Source organism: Epinephelus moara, chromosome 4 (assembly GCF_006386435.1).
Source record: "Epinephelus moara isolate mb chromosome 4, YSFRI_EMoa_1.0, whole genome shotgun sequence".
Classification (NCBI taxonomy): Eukaryota; Metazoa; Chordata; class Actinopteri; order Perciformes; family Serranidae; genus Epinephelus; species Epinephelus moara.
Genome location: NC_065509.1, coordinates 32090036 through 32108962, shown reverse-complemented (window position 1 = coordinate 32108962; position 18927 = coordinate 32090036). Strand labels below are relative to the sequence as shown.

Here is an 18927-nt window from a genome sequence, read left to right as displayed (position 1 = left end):
AGGCACAACATCTAGACGTGACGGCTGCCAATCTGCAGACCACTGCTCGAGATCAACATACAACAACACAGGTATTTCATCGGCTACACATCGAGGCATTTCCAACGGCGTTTCTGCCCCGTAATGTAGGTGTTTTTTAGTAACCCATTGCTACATTTCCAGCAGGAATTGTGCCAGCAAAAACGGTTGTTTTTATACCGAGCTGTCGCTGAGTTTCCAGTGGGGATTGTGCCAACAAATGCAGGTGTTTTTTAGGAGGCCATCACTGTGTTTCTAGCAGGGATTTTGCCACCAAAAGTGGGTGTTTTGTCACTGAGCCATTGCTGCATTTCCAGCTGGAGTGTGCCACCAAAATTGGTGTTTTTTAACGAGCCGTTGCTGCATTTCCAGCGGGGATTGTGCCAACAAAAGCTGGTGTTTTTTACTAAGCTGTCCTTGCGCTTCCAGCTGGAAATGTGCCACCAAAAGTGGATGTTTTTTTGCGAGCCATCGCTGCAATTCCAGTGGGGATTGTGCCAACAAAAGCTTTTGTTTTTGTATCGAGCCATTGCTGTGTTTCCAGTGGTGAGTATGTCACCAAAAGCAGGTTTTTTTATTTAGCCTACGCTGTGTTTCTAGTATGGATAGTGCCACCAAAAGTGAGTGTTTTTTAGTGATCCATTGCTGCATTTCCAGCGGGGACTGTAGCATCAAAAGTGGGTATGTTAAGCCAAAACATGCTCTTTAAGTTATCATAGTTCGGAGTGTTTTTTGTGCCCAAACCTCACCACACATTAACCTAAGTTTTGCTGATGGGCCTGTAATAGATGATAACAGCATTCTAAACACACTCGTTGGTGTAGCAGGAGCCTTTTATCCTATATCTGTAACACTGATTACCACTACTAATGCCTATTTAATAGAGTGATAACAATCGAAATGGATGACAAGCTTAGGTGTAGTTCTGTCATTTACGAACACTATTAGAGCAGTATTTTGCTCTTTTATGAAAAACACAAAGTTCTCACTTCCCGGCCATCGCAGCAGACTTCTGCTCATTTCCATGAGACAGAGCTCTCATTTGATGGCTAATAGCTGCTGATTCCAAACCTCTCATTGATTGTGGTTGGGCTTTAGTGTCCAGATCTGTTTTTGATTTTCCCTTCCACCCTGTGTGTGTTTGGACCAGCCTTCGGTATGAATAAATCACTCCATGAAAAGAGTAGCTAACCAGCGACCCAGCTCACCTTAAGCACCGGCACGCTCTCACTCTCTGTCGCTGTGCCCAGAGTCTGTCACAGGCCCATTTGTCTGCTCTGTTTGTTGTGCTCGGCATGCCTGCTTGCTCATATATCCCTGCTCTGGTGTTTCTTCCCTCTCCACTCCCTGTCCCATTGCAGTGTATTTTAGACAGTTAAACTCAGGTAGCAGCAAACAAAGATGTTACCTCTGTCTTAAGGACATTAAGAGGGTGACTTTCACTCAGTCAGACTTTGATTTTGTTTCCTGTTCCTGAGTGACCTTCAGGCTGGCGTGTAGCATCTTTGTTTGCTGTAATCTAGTCCTTATCAGTGTTCTATTGCAGACCCTTTTTCTAAATCATATTTAGTTTGTAAATTATTGAGACTGAAATTTTCATAGAAAGTTATGTTATTATTGGTAAATAATCATTCTCTTTTTTATTGGTCTACAATTAGGGGTGGGAATCTCCAAGAACCTCTTGATTCGATTAAATTTAGAGAGCTACACAGCGATTATAAACGTTCATTGCGTCTTGATGCGTCAAATTTTGGATTGTATACATGATTTATTTTTTTCTCACTATGTGACTACTTGCTACTTTTAAAACTTAGCGTATTTGTATTGATCCACAATTGAAATAAACAGATGAGTTTACTTCCATTATATTTTATTTATTTTTACGTGCACGCATGTTTACGTCCGCTACGTTTCACTATCTAGTTGGTTTAGCCGTAAGAAAAGTAGAGCCAAATCTTACGAAATTGTCACAGGCGATCGTAATGTTGAGGATTGTTTTTCAAATTTCCGATTATTGGCTTTTCTGCATCAAGACATATTCTTATAGGGTGGGACACTGCAGGTGAAAACTGCACTTGTCAGTTTTGAGATTTTTAGCCTTTTTTGCCATCATAACGTCTTCTGTCAGACTAGTGGAAAGAAAACATCCAAAATACACATTTAGGTGTTAGTTTAGATTTCTGTTCTAGAAATTTACTTTTAGATAGTGCCTCATTTGCATGGATAAACTAAATTTAAAATTCAGGAAACTTGTAAAACAAAAAAATGATTGTTGCAATATATATAATCCACTGGGAAAGTTTCATGGTGATGTTGATTAGTTAGATTTTTACCCTATCCACCTGTAGTGTCTCCTCTTAAGAGAAAATGGCGATGCATTCCCCACCCCTACGTACAGTAATATATAACTATAATCATATAAGATAGTCAATAGCTGAGGTCATATATACTGTAATATGTGAATGAGTAGCAGTTGTCATATTATATTACCACTCCAAGTGTCTGTATCCTCTGCCTCCGCTGCAGTGAACCACAGGGTATGTGCTACATTGAAACATCTAACTTGGATGGAGAGACGAACCTTAAAATCAGACAGGTGATTGTCTTTTTTATTCTTTCTTTATACAAGTTATTGTGCATACAATGTGAACTAAGGGGAATCTCTGCAAGTTTGCAACACAATTTGATAATAAAAAATGAAATCGCTGCTAGAATTCTACTGTAACGACATCAACAGGGTCTCCAAGTGACTTCAGACATAAAGGACATCGACAGCCTGATGCGTCTCTCCGGGCGCATGGAGTGCGAGAGCCCAAACCGCCATCTGTACGAGTTTGTCGGGAACATCCGCCTGGATGGACACAGGTGGGCTCAGTCACAGAGCTCCATGCCTGGCTCTCTGCCCCTCTTACCAACTCAATAGCCCATTAGCCAGGAGCAGAGCCAGGATCAGTGCATTATGAGGTTTTAGGGATTATTTAATCTTTCTGCAGAATAAATGAAAGCACCTGCCTCGGTTAGATTTAATTACATATTTGTTTGGAAGCTCTGCCATTGTACCAAAGATGCATTATGCCTGCTTTTATGATATTATGGCTTGATTCTAAGAGTTTGGGACAATAGAGCGCTCCTGAATAAGCATTGTTACCAGCAGCTATACTTAGCTTTTGGTGGGCGACGAGTTTGATGGGCTTCATTTTCACATTGATGGGAATCTTTTCACAAGCAAAGACTTTTCTCCATTATTCGATTTCAACAGCATAAAACTTAGAACATCAAATACTAAAGGCTCGGATGCATGTCAGTTTAAACACCATTGGTACAAGTTGTTTCAGGTCCAAACTGTAAAGGCTTGACCATGTTAGCCTGTTGCTTTGTAGGAAAGTATGAAGAATGTACTAATGGCAGTGATGTTTCTTACCACAGTACGGTACCACTGGGTCCAGACCAGATCTTACTGAGAGGAGCCCAGCTGAGGAACACTCAGTGGGTGCATGGTGTGGTGGTCTACACTGGACATGACACAAAACTCATGCAGGTAAATCATATTTGTATTTGGAGGTTTTTAATCTGTAGTTACAACACATTTTCATTCTGGTGCTGTTTTACCTTTTTATGCAGGGAAAAAAGTAATACTTGAACACTCCAGGCCGTAAAAAGTTTAATCAAGACGAAATTTCGATCCTGCTTGGATCTTTGTCCGGTAAAAATGTTTGAACAGTTAAAACCGCGCCTATATTTACACAGAATGAACACCGATAGGCTGACAGGCTCTATGATGGCAGGTGTGGTTAACCATCTAAACCACACAGGGTAGTAAAACAACTGTCAGTAAACAGTTTAATTAAATATATAAAAAGAAGTACATGGGGAAAAAGGGTATTAAGAAAGCCACACATATATCTTTCTTTATAAAACACATCAAATTCATCATCATATATATCAGTATTCATCATCTGTGTTCAAAAATGTATCGTATTAAGTTAGAGGCAGAAAACAAAAGAAATCTTAATTGCATGCACAGAGACTACGTCTAAAAATTCATTAGGTCAAATCCCAATGAGGGAATTTTTTTGCAGCTAATTTTTTTCGTAAGACATTTCATTTCATGCTCTTAAGCAGCTTGTTAACATAGACTGTACAAAAAGAAGTGGATGTAGCTACCATGACGTCAATCTTTGGTTTGTGGACTACTGTTTTGAAGCCTCAAGTTCCTCATGTTAGTTTTTTTGCTATGCCTCTATCCTGATTGACAAGTCTCTGTGGTAGCTATATGTCAGTCACAAGCTAGCCACACTCTAAAACATACCCAGTTTAGTGTCTGTTTTACTCTAAATGGGACCTTAACTTACAAAACTAACATCATGTTGTATTGAAGAAGACTTAATACAGCAAAGAAGTATACATTTCCTCAATTTTTAAAATGTTTCATTTACAAAAAACTAACATTATAAGGTACAGTATGATAGTTTATGACTTTAATCAGTGATGGAGATGTAAGTTGAAAAACCAGCACTTTGTTGGCTTTTGTTTTATGTACAAAGAAATAATTACAGTCTGGCTGAAATGGGCTCGTGAAGGAATATTGTAATGGGACTCAACTACGTTAAGCATATTCGTAAAGCCTATGTTTTCCAGTACAGAATCAGGTCTCATACCCACAGCTATAAATGTAATGTTATCAATCCCTGCAGTGATTTATTTTGCCCTGTCCGAATTAGTTAGGAATGACTGCCTAAATGCTGCAAGGATAACGTTAGCTTGTAGCTTGGGTTAGCTCGTTTGTTTCCCACTGATGTAACTTACTATCGTGTAGCAGATGTGACATACAGTTGTGTTTTAATCCACCTCTCTCTCCCCATCACCCTCATGATTCACAGTGAAACCAAAGTGGCTTCAATTACCAGATCTGTAGGTTACTGGTAGATCTCCTATTTCTAGTCTGGTAATGGCGTTACTAACCATCTTGCAACAAGCTAGCTTAGCTTAGCGTGCTTCCCGGCGACTGGAGTAAAATGTTTTGGTTTGGGGGTGGGAGGGGCAGACAGAACGTTACCTGTTCAGACATGCGAACTGCTGTGTTGAGCGCAGTGACACTGAGAAGATTTCACACAATTTAAGTTGTATTTTTTATTTTACAAATGTAACAGGATAGTTCAGCATATTGTTGGGTTTTTAATAATACAGACCATAAAAAAATATTAGGAAAATGTTCACTGATGTAACAAATGAAGTGAGAAGTAGGGTTATTTTCTCATAAAGTTCGATACAAGTCATTGCTTCTTTTTGCAACCAGTGAATTCGCCCCCTGCTGGCCATTAGAAAGAATGCAGGTTAAAGGCACTTCCACATTAGCACCTTTTTTCAGACCTGGAGGCTACGTCCACTTCTTTTATGCAGTCTGTGCTTGTTACAAAGGTTTAGTTACCCTGTACACATTTTATCTTGTGGTCGTTTTCACAGCACAGACAGAACATCACCGTCTGCCACACTTCTTCATTTTTGTTAACCACAACTGTCTTGTAATGTGTTACCCAGAATTCCACCCGGCCTCCTCTGAAGCTGTCCAACGTGGAGCGCATCACCAACTTTCAGATCCTCGTGCTGTTTGGCTGCCTGCTGGCCATCTCTCTGGTCTGCTCCATCGGCCAAACCATCTGGAAGTACCAGTACGGCAATGCTGCCTGGTACATGGATCTCAACTGTAAGAGTCCCGACAGCTCACGCTGCCCCTCTTATTCCACATATTTTGTCTCACTTGTCCATATCAGCTTATTTCTTTGTCATTTTAAGTTCCTAATTGCTGGTATGTGTTGTGTCGTTTTTATGTTGCCTCAGTTAAACTATGTTTCGCATTACAAGTGAAATATGTGGCAATGTGGGAATAAGAGAATTCCCTGTTAACTGAGAAAAGACAGCTGTGACATGCATAGATGTGTTGTGAATGAGTGAACAAAACAGAAATGGTTGAATATCACTGCGCTGCTGTACTTTTTTGTTCCTTTCTAATGTTCTGTTTGATTTTGTTGTTTTCTTTGTTGTCGTTTTTTTAACAGCTCCAGGTAACAACCATTTAAAAGCCTTGGCCATCCGTGAATGACCCTCCCTTACTAACCCCTTACTGAAGCTCTGCCTTTGCTAAGCAAATGAAGCCCCCTACCCTCGCCCCCTATATGGTTGCCCTACTTTGTATGGGCCCATGCCATGGACAAGCACATACCAGGGATCCAACAATAGGTTTTTCCCCTCCAGCTCTCTTATACCTTCGTCTAGTTATTTTCAGTGCCTGATGCAAACAGTGTCTCACTTTTCCTCCATTTTTTTTGTGCCACGTTAAACACTTTGCAGTTCCCAAGCTTCAGACCCTCATCTTATTTTTTTTTATTTCCCCTCAATTCTTTTAGGAGAAATGAATAGCAGCATTCACTTTGACTGCCAGGGAGATGAGGTTGTTCCCAGGGAGCTTTTCATAGCGGGAGCCGTATACGTGTTTATTGCTCGAGCACAACATGCGGTGCAACCCAAGGGGCAAGAGCTGACATTTTCTAAAAGCCTCTGCTGCCTTCTTTTCTTGTGTGGATTCTTTTCTACAAAGGACAGACAGAGAGGGGAGGGAGGGAGGGAGGGAGGGAGGTGAAAACCACTTTAGTTTTTACATGATGTACTCTCCAGCTGTTATATTACAGACATTAACACAACACAAACAATTTTGGCTGCTCGGTTTCTGCGGCAGTTGCTCTGTTGTGATGAAGCTCTGAACCTGGTCTGCAAAGTGATTATCGTGACACTCTGGCCATTACTCTGTACCCTGATAGGCCTGTGTAGGAGAGGTTGTGCCCTGGTCAGTTTGAGCTTGCACTACGACTTACACTGTCCCTTTTATTTCTTTTACAAGATACATTGGCTTCTATTGGTTTTGTATGGGTTTTACCATTGTCCTCAGTGGCATTAAAACCCACATCTAAAAGACCCTACATCATACTGATGAGGGGAGTGTAAGTCATAAAGCAGGCGTCCATCTTGAGACTGATTGTACTTCCATAGGGAGTTGTTGAGGCTCTGTCCAGTGCATATTATCCAACCAGTGACAAAAGAGAGAGGTGGGGCGATTGTCAAATCTTAAACATCCCATTTATCACCATATTTTCCTAAATTATTGTAACTTCACTCACTTACCAACATTTGGAAGTTAAACACAGACAGGAGCAGAAGAGTCAACGTTGGCCCGCCACACGTCACACAGGCTCGTATGTCACAGAGGCCTGCGATTATGCACGCCTGGTGAGTAATTCATTTGACTTTGACCCGCTGCAGAGTGCTGACACAGGTCATCGGTGGCATTAAGCCTATAGATTGTGACAACTTTATGCAGACTGAAAGCAAAAGTGAAATGTAATTTGTTGTGCTTTCATGCCACCTGCTACAGTTTACTCAGTTTTGTAGGTAGCTGTGAATCTATATCTATAGCATTGAATATATGCTGAATATCTCTGTAGGTAAACTGCTGATCTCTTTAGTGACGGCATGATAATGCCTTTTTTTGACCTACTTCTGCTTTTAAATTTGACAGGCCTGTCACGATAATTAAGTTATCATATGATATATGGACATAACCTCAGTCATTTTGCTGACCTCGATGTTGCCTGTTGTTTTTACATGCATGTTTGTTTGCATAACGGTATCACCAACATTTTAGCTATCATGATGCCAGAATTAAGAGCAGGATTTTCCCGACTTTACTTGAGCGCAGTGATTCTCTGTTTTTTATTCTCTCCAACCCGCATACTTGCGCAAGTCTTGAGAAGAATAAAACGACAAAACAGTGTAGCTCATCGGTAGCCTGCAGCTGCACTTTGGGTGCGTAAGAGGCACAGCTCTATAGCTTGCCGAGTGCAGATAACAAGCTCAAAAGTCCGTCGTTTGTAGTTTCACCCTTCAACAATTTTATCCTCTGCTCCATAAATCCATCAACAAACGGCCCGGCTCCCAGATCGTCCATCCCGTTTTTTGAGGTAACTGCAGTGTTCTCCAAGTGTTGCTAAGCCTATTAGTAAAAGAATGGTCTCAAAATAACAATAGTGAAGTTCATTGCAAATATTTCCGGGACCATATATCGTCCAACAAAAGTAGTTATCGTGATGGGCCTAAATGTTGAGGAGGTGTGTTCTTCTCACTGTAATGTACATACGCCACGTGATCACTCAGAATAATGAAACCAGAAACAATTTACAGTCCAATTCCTGCGACAACTTGCTATGAATTACTTATAAAATATATTTTATGTTGACTTGATTACTTAGAACATCTTATATTGCTCCTACATTACAGCTGCATATCTTTAAGAGAAGACATCAGGTGTACTTCTGCACTTGTGTGACTTGTGCATGTCCTGGTTTGCTATGGTTTGATGTGTATTTATGTCAGTGACTCTCGACTGATCCAACATAGTATCACTGTCTCATCTGATAGCAGAAATCTTGCTTAACATCACATAACAAGCTGGCTACTAGAATCGAGTGACATGAGGCGATGTAGTGATCATCATTAACACCCAAACTTTTTTCCGCTGGCATAATCCACCCCCTCTTTTCCACTCCTTGTTGGTTGAGAATGTGCTATGGACTGAATCTCCCTCCTTTGTCTTGAGAGCATCCGATACGTTTGTCTTCCTCCCCACTTCTGAAAAAAAAAAAAAAAAAAAAAAGTTTTCCCTCCTATCTGTGTTGTTGTACCAGTAGCAGTAGCTTCCATTCTGCCATCCAGTTTTTTGTTTTGCAATCGTTCTGTCATGGGGAAGGGCTGCCCCTCTCAACCGCAATGCTAAGATCAAGGCTTGGGTTGAGGAAGGTAACATTTGCACCTCCTGCAAGCTGAGGAAAGGTAAATCACATCCCTCCTGTTTTCATGTTTGGTGTCAGTGGGGTTACATGTTGATCATTGCCAATTGTTTGGGGCTTTTTGGGGGCGGGACCAGCATCATTTTGCATAGTGCTTTGTGGAATTCATTGCCTGGATCATGCTGGATGCCAAGGCTGCTGCTGTGACACTAATGACATTTGAGATACTTCGGTCCCTGTTCCCTACTTTGAATCTCTGGGACATTAAATTGGACTGTTAATCAGTTGAGTCGTAAGAGGATGAGGTTGGGTGGAAGAAATGGTTAATTCCAGCTAATGCACGACGTTAGCCCAAAACATTCTGTGGATTGGGATAAAGTTGATCATTGGCTGGAAGTAGCTTTGGGCATTTTCATTTAACTAACTGATATTTATGAACCAGCGCTGATGAGTCTCCTGTGTATCACTCCCCCTCTGTCCAAAACTCGTCCCCTGATAGATGGCGGGGCAGCTAACTTTGGCCTCAACTTCCTCACCTTCATCATCCTGTTCAACAACCTGATCCCCATCAGTCTCCTGGTCACACTGGAGGTTATCAAGTTCATCCAGGCCTTTTTCATCAACTGGGTGAGTTGGAGCAATTCATCTGAGCTAAACTCTCAATTTTCAGATGGATGAACTGTTTCCTTAACTGAAGAACAACTTTAAAGAGGAAAATAACTTACATCTATCTTTATATGCATTGCTGAAGCAGAAGTACCTGCAGCAGAGTACATGTAACATGGTGTTATTGCAGGCTGTGAGCACAAAGTTTCAATGAAGAAAATATTTGGAATACAGTTAATCTCCATAAACAAAGTGAGGTGGGTGGTTACTGCTTCAACATGGTGTACTGTACTGCAGTTGAAGTTGCTATAATCCATGTTATTATATCAACAATGGATCTTGTATGTAAAGGGAGTTGCTCACAGAGAGTTATCACCAGACTCTGCAGTTCCCTTCAGCTCTTCAGAGAGTTTAATGCCTTATATCCGCTGCATGGTTTGACTCAACTCAACTCACTTTTGGTACCAGGTGCTTTTCTCTATTTTGATTTCCACTGCAAATAGTACCATGTCAGCATAGGCGGGATTCCCAGCTGATTGCCATAGCGATGACGAGTGAAACTGCCATGACAAATAGACTATAATAAAGATGGACGACATGACAGCTCTTCAAAAGTGAAGTCAAGACATCTCTATCGCCCCCTGGTGGCTGGCTGCAGTGTAGGCCATAAACTCTGCCTCCTCGTTGTTAGTGGATGGGACATGAGCCAAACTAAAAACTTGAAGTACACGTCAAAAAAATAATTTCCAAAGATAGTTTTTTGTCATTTTAGGTAGTTCTTATCACACAGTTGTATGTCAGTTTTGTACAATTTGAGAAGATGGAGACGCGTTGTGTCCAATGAGACACTCACTGAATCTTTAGTTTGACAACCAAATAATGGAACGTCTACACTTCATCATTTGACAACAATGTGGTTTTGGATGCCATTTTTTTACAACTGGGGTCAAGTGAATAAAAAGCATTGCGGTTTCTATTGAAATTTTTGATTGACTGTTTAACAATTGTGGGTTTGTGCAGGCTGTTCTAGTGACTGTTTTGACCAATCACCAGTCAGTGGTCTGCAGTGCTTTAACTCAACCTTTTAGCTTGCTTGGAACTTCGACTGAGGTGGTACCAAAAAGTCGTGTCATACCATACAGTGAAAATGCGGCATTAGTGTTTTCTCTCCTTTTTGAAAAGTTTATATTTACTCGCGCCGTTGTCATCAACATCACTTCCAAACGTTTGCACTGCCTGCCTTACACCAACTGTCAAACTGATAACGTTAGCAGCTAACTTATGAACATGGCAAAGCATTTAGCAGCTACAGAGCCAATTAGCTCCCTCAGGAGGTGGTAGAGACCAAAACAGAGCCAAAAGGACACTGGATATTTAACTTAGATTTGTCAGGTCGACACAAATACGACTCCAAATGAATGCTAATGTTGCTCTGTGTCTTCTCGATGTGTAAAGAAGCCACTGTTTGCTAACACATTCATCATATCACTTTTATGAGGGGTTCACAGCTTGTCGTGCTGCCCCCAAGTGGCCAAAAAATCAATTGTTGCAGGTTTAAGAGCTGGGTTTCAACGCTGTATTGAGTTTTGACGTTTAAACGTGTACAAGTGACATGGTTAGCATAATACACAGAATATTTTTAAGAAAACACAACATGTATGAAAATCTTTTAAAACACTGCAAAGTCGAAACTCTCTGCACCCTGACTGACTCGAAACATTAGAGTGAGCACCTAGAATATTGTGCTCTTATATCTTTCGCAACTAGGTCAACCCCACCAAATATCTCAGCTGAGGAAGCATACTGTTTTTTTTTTTGCCTGAAGTTATTCTGAGCCCCTTTATTCATTAAATTTTAAATGAAAATCCTAGCAAGGAATTTTTAGCAACATTTAGGGCAGTTCTCAGTTGGCCTCTCTTCCCGCAGCTCGGTTGGTTCTGTGTTTTCTGGAGGGGGAAAAAGACAGAGAGGACTGAGTGTTTTCATATATATTTTTGGTTTTTATCTTTACTTTAATCACTGCTGTGAAGTTGAATTTGTATTGTTACCAAAAATGTTTCTTTAGAGAAGTTACACTAAAGTTCTCTGTGACTGGTTTCAGGACACTGATATGCTCTATGAGCCAACAAACACACCTGCCATGGCTCGCACGTCCAATCTGAATGAAGAACTCGGCCAGGTAGACAATACAGTTCAACTAATACTTTATACACAATCTATCTCTGCTGTAGAATAACAAGTACACTCATTCTGTCTTTCTTTATCCATACAGGTGAAATACATTTTCTCCGACAAGACAGGGACACTGACCTGCAACGTGATGCAGTTCAAGAAGTGCACCATTGCTGGTGTGGCCTATGGGTACGTTCCGCTTTCCTCTCCCTCTTTTTGATTTTCCCGTGCTCCCCCCTTTGCATATTCTACCGTTGCCTCCCCCATCACCTTCATTAAATGCCGAGCGTGCATCACAGTACAGCTGGCGTCTCCCTCTTTCTCTCTCCTCCCTTGCCTTCTCATTAGCAGCTGCATCAGTGCTCCTCTCAACATAAACTATAAATAAAGGGCGGACAGACATTTGCAAGCAAAGGCACTTTACTCTCTCCTTCGCAGGCTTTCGTCCATCGTTTGTCATGTCAGAGGTGTTTGTGAAAACAAGCTATTCATTTCAGTAATTTCCCTACAGGATGCAGAGCTTGACAATCTCTTGACACAATTTAGCAACAGAAATATTGGGATCGTACAGCATCTTCTTGTAAACACAGGGATTTAGCCGAAATTCACACTCCACGTAAATTAACTTTTCCCCTCAGCTCCGCCGACATAAAAGCATATTCTATTTCATTTTAACATTTCATTAAATCAGCCCTTAATGTTTTTTTTCCCCCTGAATATACTCTCATTTCATTTTAGTGCAGAGATAATTAGCCTCCGTGGATGCAAAACAAGTGGGAGAGCAGATCTTCACAGAAGCAAAGCAAGTGCAGGCGTGACAGTACATGATTAATCCCATTAGGATTCAATTAAAAGCTTGATTGATGAAGTGCAGGCTGAAGGACAAAAGAGAGTATTTTATCTGGAGTTCTCTGCACCAAAGCTCTCATTATGCTTTGATTGCTAGCCTCAACTCCTCATTGCCGATCCCCGGGTCGACAACGTGACGTCAGTTTACGCAGTGATAATGTACATGTTGATGATGTGATACCTCCAAGATCACTCCAAGATGATGTTTCCTTTTCTGCTGCAGTCATTTTTGGTGTTTAGGTCTTTGGACTACAGAATAACTTCCCTTTTTAATGGTTATTTATTTGGGTCAAGCCGGCTGGTCATCAGGGACAGACACTCCGCCCCTGCAAAGACTGAAGTGAGGCAGCAGTCTCTCTGTCCTTCATCCCAGAGTAGAGATGTTTTACTTTGATTCTCTGAAACAAGGACTCCCTCTTATGCAACTGATAAATATGGATGAGTGTTTCGTAGCAGGAGAGAAAAAGGCAAGTTCTAATGAGGCGATGTCGTTTTGATGATGCGATCGTTTGGCCCCTCTCTTCTTTCTCTTCTGGGCTCCCAAAATAAGAGTTGGGAGAGTTAGATTCAAACACTGTTTTTACAGTGCAGGTCACTGGTTTGTATTCATAATTCAACAGACAATAACACTTTTATCTTTGTAATGGTAATATAATCCTCTTTGGTGCTATAGCTGTGTAATCCATTCAATTAATTTCACTTTATTCACTTTATTTTTAAGTCCTCAAGCAAACTGCTTTCTTTAAACCTGAGGTTTATCTCACTGCTTATTGAAATATGGCAGAATGACATCACAGAGCATTGATGTGTTTGTTGGTATCTGTTGGGTGTTGATTTTAACCAGGCTGGGGTTTACAGTGATCGGCTAAGGGGCGTGACGCTCCTACCTGTCACTCATATAACTGGCAAAGTTCTGTAGAATAAGCACAGCAACAAAAACAGCCCCCCCGCGACCCCCAACAGGATAAGCAGTTATGGAAAATAAATAAATGACACATGTATCAACCATTAGAAACTATTACGCTCTCTTTCCCCATGCTGTTGTCACTTGCTAGTAATTGACAACATACTGTAGTTAACTTAGAAGACAAATTAGCATAATAGGCTACAAATTCAAGCTAGCTAAATTTACATTGCTTACTTATTATAGATTGTAGGTGGAGTTTGTCCACTTTTGAGGCCGGTGGATTGGGCAGCAGCAACGACAGGTAGTTCTCCAATGAAATGACCCAACACAGTTGGTTCTCTGGCTGCTCAAACATAAATCCCCACAGGCTCTCTGTTTCTCCTGTGGCATCTTTGTGGGGTTTTGTGTGCATTCATTAAATGACAGTGTTGCATTACTTCTGACTTTTCTAACCCTGACAGAAAATGATGAGTCGGGCTTCAGTTGACGATTGCCTTCTTTAGCTCCACGTCCCTAATGACAATAGGTGACCGATTGGCGCAGTTATAGTGAAATTGTAATACTATCACAGCTGTGTGTTCATAGAGTATTTTACAGCTACTTCAAACGCAGCTCAGCCAATCATAATCAAGGACCAGAACTGTCTGTTTTATAATGTGTTTTTTTTTTACTTTAGTCTTTCCAGATTCAGACACAAGATTTCTAAAACTGAGTGTTGCGTTTAACCAGTATCTAGGAAAATAATAACACTGTGTTGTTCGATGTAAAAAATCTGCTGTCTCTCTTTTTAAAGTTTTAGACCTTTACAGTATATAAGCAGATATGTTTAATGTCATAAATGCATAATGAATTCTTTAGAGTCGCATTTATCAGACAAATAGCTTGAATCTGCACATTGTAACAGTGTACGTTTGATGACATCCTTCATGTTGTTATTGTGGATGTCTGATTCAACTGCATCCATTTGTCTTCTTGCCTCAGGTTAATCATGATATATGGATGGAACTGGCTATATGGCAGATATTGTTTAATTTAACTTTGCATTCTCTGTCAGTAACATGTCTCTTCTTCTGGAAGCAGCTTACATGAATGCTCCTTCAGCACCGATTTTAATTTACTTTTTGTACAAGGACGGATTTCAAAGTGTTTGACTCTTCTTCGGGAAGTAGTCGTATATTCTTGTGCCAAAAAAAAGAGATAATTTGAGTAAAAATGAAGATAAAACATTCCCCTCCCACTACTCTGTGGCGTGACTTGTAATTTGGTGCCAGCACACACACAGAAAGCCCCCCCTGACACTGCCGCCTGCATGTGTTCCTCACCACAAATTAAGTGCTGCTGTAATTAATAAAGCCAACCCCAAGGGTGTAGACATTAATTAATTCCACTGGATTGGAGTCCAAATCTCAAGGAGAGATACAGTTTAGGTTAGAAAGGCTCTCAGAATCCTCCTGAGTGTTATTAGTTTGGAGCTGAGTGAAAGCATGTTTTTTAAAAATGTACTTGTGTGACAAAACTCTGAAAAATATATTTTGATGTGACATGTACATTGGACACAGTTGTAACTTATGTGCTAGATTGTACGTCAGCCCACATGCAGACAGATTGGTTTGTTGTTAATGCAGATAACCACAGTGTTGCTGTTCTGAAGGTACAAGAGTGAACAGGCTCGCAGCGTGAATCATACTGAGCTGGAATCAGATGGAGAGCTGTAATGTTCAGTGGAGCACAGCGTCTGGTCGGCTCCACTCCTCACAGTTAACAAAACGCTGCACTGCAGTTAGTCTGCCAGAGCAGAGATGTCAAAATAATTTGTTGCCTCATTTTAGAGCAGTGTGCACTCTGACCACATTTAGTTTCAAACATTGTTGTTTTCATTGCTGCATTCATTGGTGGCCTTGAAAACACACACGGAGTGCTCACACACACACACACACACACACACACACACTGCAGCTATAGCTGTAGCTGTAGCTGCAAATTCCTGCTGTTGCCTGATGAGGAACGAGAGAGTAGCACCTCTTACTAAAATGAAATTATTTCGAAACATTTATAAATTCCCTCCTGTTTCTTTTCTGGCTTTCTTGGTTTGGGATTTTCTCCTCCTAATTAGGGCAGTAAGAAAATATCAATACAACACAATACGCTTGAGTATCGTGATATTATGTTCTGTGATACTGTATTGATTCTTAAAAACATGAAAGATTTTTAAGTTAATAATTTATGTGCAAAGATTTGTGGCAGTGATTCATTTTCTGTTGTGTTTGAATGGCCGACTGCTAGATAGCAGTGTTGGGGCTATCAAACAGACAGAGTTACAGAGGGTGCGTTGCTAGTTCCTAAAATACGATTTTAAATTAATTTCAATATATCCCCTTGCTATCGATACTGGGATATATTGAATCATGACACCAGTTATATCGCTTGATTCTTGCCAATATGCAGCTCTACCTCTATTCTAATTTGTTGAAATTTCTCCTAAAACATTTTTGCAAAACGTCCCCAATGTGATATCTTTAATATGTTAGAACCAAGTTATATTTAATTATTGTTCAGTATCAAATTTATCTGTCCTAACAGTTTTGGTGCATTATTTTTTGACAATCAGACAATCAGTCAAACCACAAAAAAGAGCTGCTAACTGACTAGTCATGTTTCAGGTTTCACTACAGTAAACTTGATAGAAAATATACTTTATTATTGGAGTGGTGAATTTCATTCTTACTACTAAGTTTTTAATGAATTTCACGTGTATTTTCTACCAAAATTAGTTGATATTAATGAGTGAAAGAACTGACATTTGACATAACATGCACAACACAAGTGGATATAGAACAGCAGCATATACAGTAGCTTTGTTTTTACAGTATTACATCTGTCGCTTGAAATCAGAGTGAACAGAAACATTTCAGCTATTAATTATAACTTAAGAAACGATGCCAGTGCGTGTGTTAAATTGTAAGGAGCACTAACAGGAAAATAATTAGCAAAAACTTGCACTTAATAAATCAGTAACTTTTACCTTAAATGCTCTATTAATAGAGGAAACTAAATTAAAGCTGAACTAAATTGGCACAATAGCAAGTAGTAAAGAAATATGATTAATCTGCTCTGTTTTAGCAACTATGACCTAATAGCACCACCATAATGTGCTATTAAAGACAATATATCTTGTTTGTTTCAAATGGAATCAGACAACTTTTCCCATTCAACATTTCCAAGTGCATTGTTGTTGGCACTGCTGTCGCAAAGACAACCAGATCACTCTCTGTTTCCATTAGAGCCAGCACACACTGTATTTTGTTTTTCACAGTTACTTCGGTTGTTCCACCGTCCGCCATTTCCCCTACTGAGTATAGTAACTGTAACAAACTTATAGTGATACTCTTTGGTAACTGGTGATAGCTACAGATAGGTACAGAGGAAAACAAAAGCGCTATCCTCAATGGTTAAAGCACTTCCGTTGTAACGTTAATTGAGCCCTCACTTTCCCGGGAGATCGTCCGTGGAGGCAGACAGAATTGCGAAGTGACAGTGAGGCTTATAGGGACCAAATGTAAATGCAGATGGTGTCATTATTTTACAGCCATAACATTGTGTTATTAACATTTATTTCATAATGATAAGTTAAAGCAGAAACACTTGTCTATTTTCATTTAATTCGTACAAAAACCATAGTGTAAAAATGGAAAGATGTGGTTTTACAGGGAGTTATGTGCTGGACTGTTTTGCTGTGAGCTTTGCTAAGGTTTTAACACTTCGGTTTTTGTATTATCAGAAAAGAGCGAGACATAATATCAAGATATAATATGTGAATTAGTAAGCTATTGACATGTTTCTTTCCATTAGGATAGAGCAGCACTAGCTATCTTTTTGCTAAGCTAAGCTAACCGGCTCCTAGTGTGCACACATGAGATCAGTATCATGTGTAAATGATCAGAGGACCTGCTGTAATTACTCCTGTCGACCTAACCAACCCCTCAGCTGCAGTCCTTCCCAGCATCTGACCTATCATACTCTAACACCTGCCAGCTCATAATCAAACCCATCTTTAATCCAACCCTGGTGTCTGTACAGTCACAAAACATGCTAACAACAGACTCTGTCAGTAAGATAATTTTTTCTCCAACAGTCACGTCCCCGAGGCTGAGGATGGTAGTTTTGCGGAGGATGACTGGTAAGATGACTGGGTGTGAGATGGTGATCGTGTTTTTTTATCGCTCCTCGCTTCTGTGATGTATTGGTGCTGCCTTGCCTTTGTGGAAGTCGTGACTTTGAACACAAAACCTCAGTGTTTGTTTGTTGTATTCTCTTTGTGCGGTCGTTGAGTACACATTGGACGTGTTGTATGTGACTGTGGCTCTGGATTCACTCTGTATACATATATATCTGTGGATGTGAAAGAGTAGCCTTAAACAAATGTTATATACATATATATATATGTGTGTATGCTGCCAGTATTGTATTGGAGTTATTGTTGACTTCTGAGTGGTTCTGTTTGTGGCTTCCTCCCTCGCTCTTGTACATTCAGCAGGTTTGATAGACCAGTCTTTTGCTGTATGTCGTGTCGAAGCTGTGCAACACAATCTCCTTTTCACCAGTTAACATCAAACTAACTTTGGAGGTGGAAGCTTCACTCCCACTTATTCTCTCTCTGTCTCTCTCTTTCACACACACACACACACGTACACACAGTCCTACTTCTGAGATCCATCTGCTACAGTGTTGAGATCTGCAGTAACAGCATGGGCGTGTCTCATCCATTTTGCATGGGGGATTGAGGCCTGTTTGTTAATGCCTATAATGCCAAAATGTTGGATCTTGCTGCTTTAAAGGAAGTTGCCAGCTTCCATGAAGGCATGTCTCTTTTTAAGGCTTTTTTTTCTTCTCACTGAAACAACTGAGTCGGATGCCTTATTTATACATAAGGTTCGGGGATACAGGAACAAGGGGAAAATAAATGTGTGTTTTGTTGCTTGATGAAAGATGTAAAACAAAAAACAAAACCAGTACTGGATCAGTCGGGATATATACTTGTGCGGCAGACCTTATGCTGTAGCCTACGCACATGGCCTACGCCTTTGTGAGCATTTATATTTGTGCAGTGGTGTGTCTGTGTCACTCTGCAGTTACACTTCCAAAACAATAGTCGGTGACGGGGTTTCTGTGAAATGCTAATGTTTTTAGCATGTTTTAGCATGTTTTCTAACAATTTCTTGCTTCTTATCTGTGAAATTAAAGTAAATAAAACCTACATTTGCACTGAGGGAAATGGTTTCAGCTTACAAAAATAGACAGGAAGTCTGCGTCGCAGTTACATTTCTGGGGAGGTGCGTCAGGCTTCGGCGTAGGGTACGGTGTCGATTCAACACAAGTATAAATTCCACCTTATTAATCCCACGGTTCTGTTTTGAATTGAGGTTAATTTCCTTATTAATCCCACGGTTCTGTTTTGAATTGAGGTTAATTTAAATCACAGCTTGTCTCAGTCCAGTATGCTGTGTCACAGGTTTGATCAGAGACCAGTCAGCGGCTATT

The 18927-nt window shown here is 40.4% G+C and overlaps 1 protein-coding gene across 3 annotated transcripts in view; it reads left to right on the top strand.

Moving 5' to 3' along the window:
* Positions 1 to 18927, top strand: part of atp8a1 (ATPase phospholipid transporting 8A1) — a 146096-nt gene that overhangs the window by 45387 nt on the left and 81782 nt on the right. For 2 of the 3 annotated variants that reach the window (XM_050041623.1, XM_050041624.1), the window contains exons 8-15: positions 2545 to 2614; positions 2756 to 2883; positions 3445 to 3556; positions 5557 to 5722; positions 9355 to 9482; positions 11563 to 11640; positions 11734 to 11822; positions 17522 to 17566. In XM_050041623.1, the coding sequence (XP_049897580.1) occupies positions 2545 to 2614; positions 2756 to 2883; positions 3445 to 3556; positions 5557 to 5722; positions 9355 to 9482; positions 11563 to 11640; positions 11734 to 11822; positions 17522 to 17566 (816 nt within the window). The remainder of the gene's footprint in view (positions 1 to 2544; positions 2615 to 2755; positions 2884 to 3444; positions 3557 to 5556; positions 5723 to 9354; positions 9483 to 11562; positions 11641 to 11733; positions 11823 to 17521; positions 17567 to 18927) is intronic. The other variant, XM_050041625.1, reaches the window with a different exon arrangement.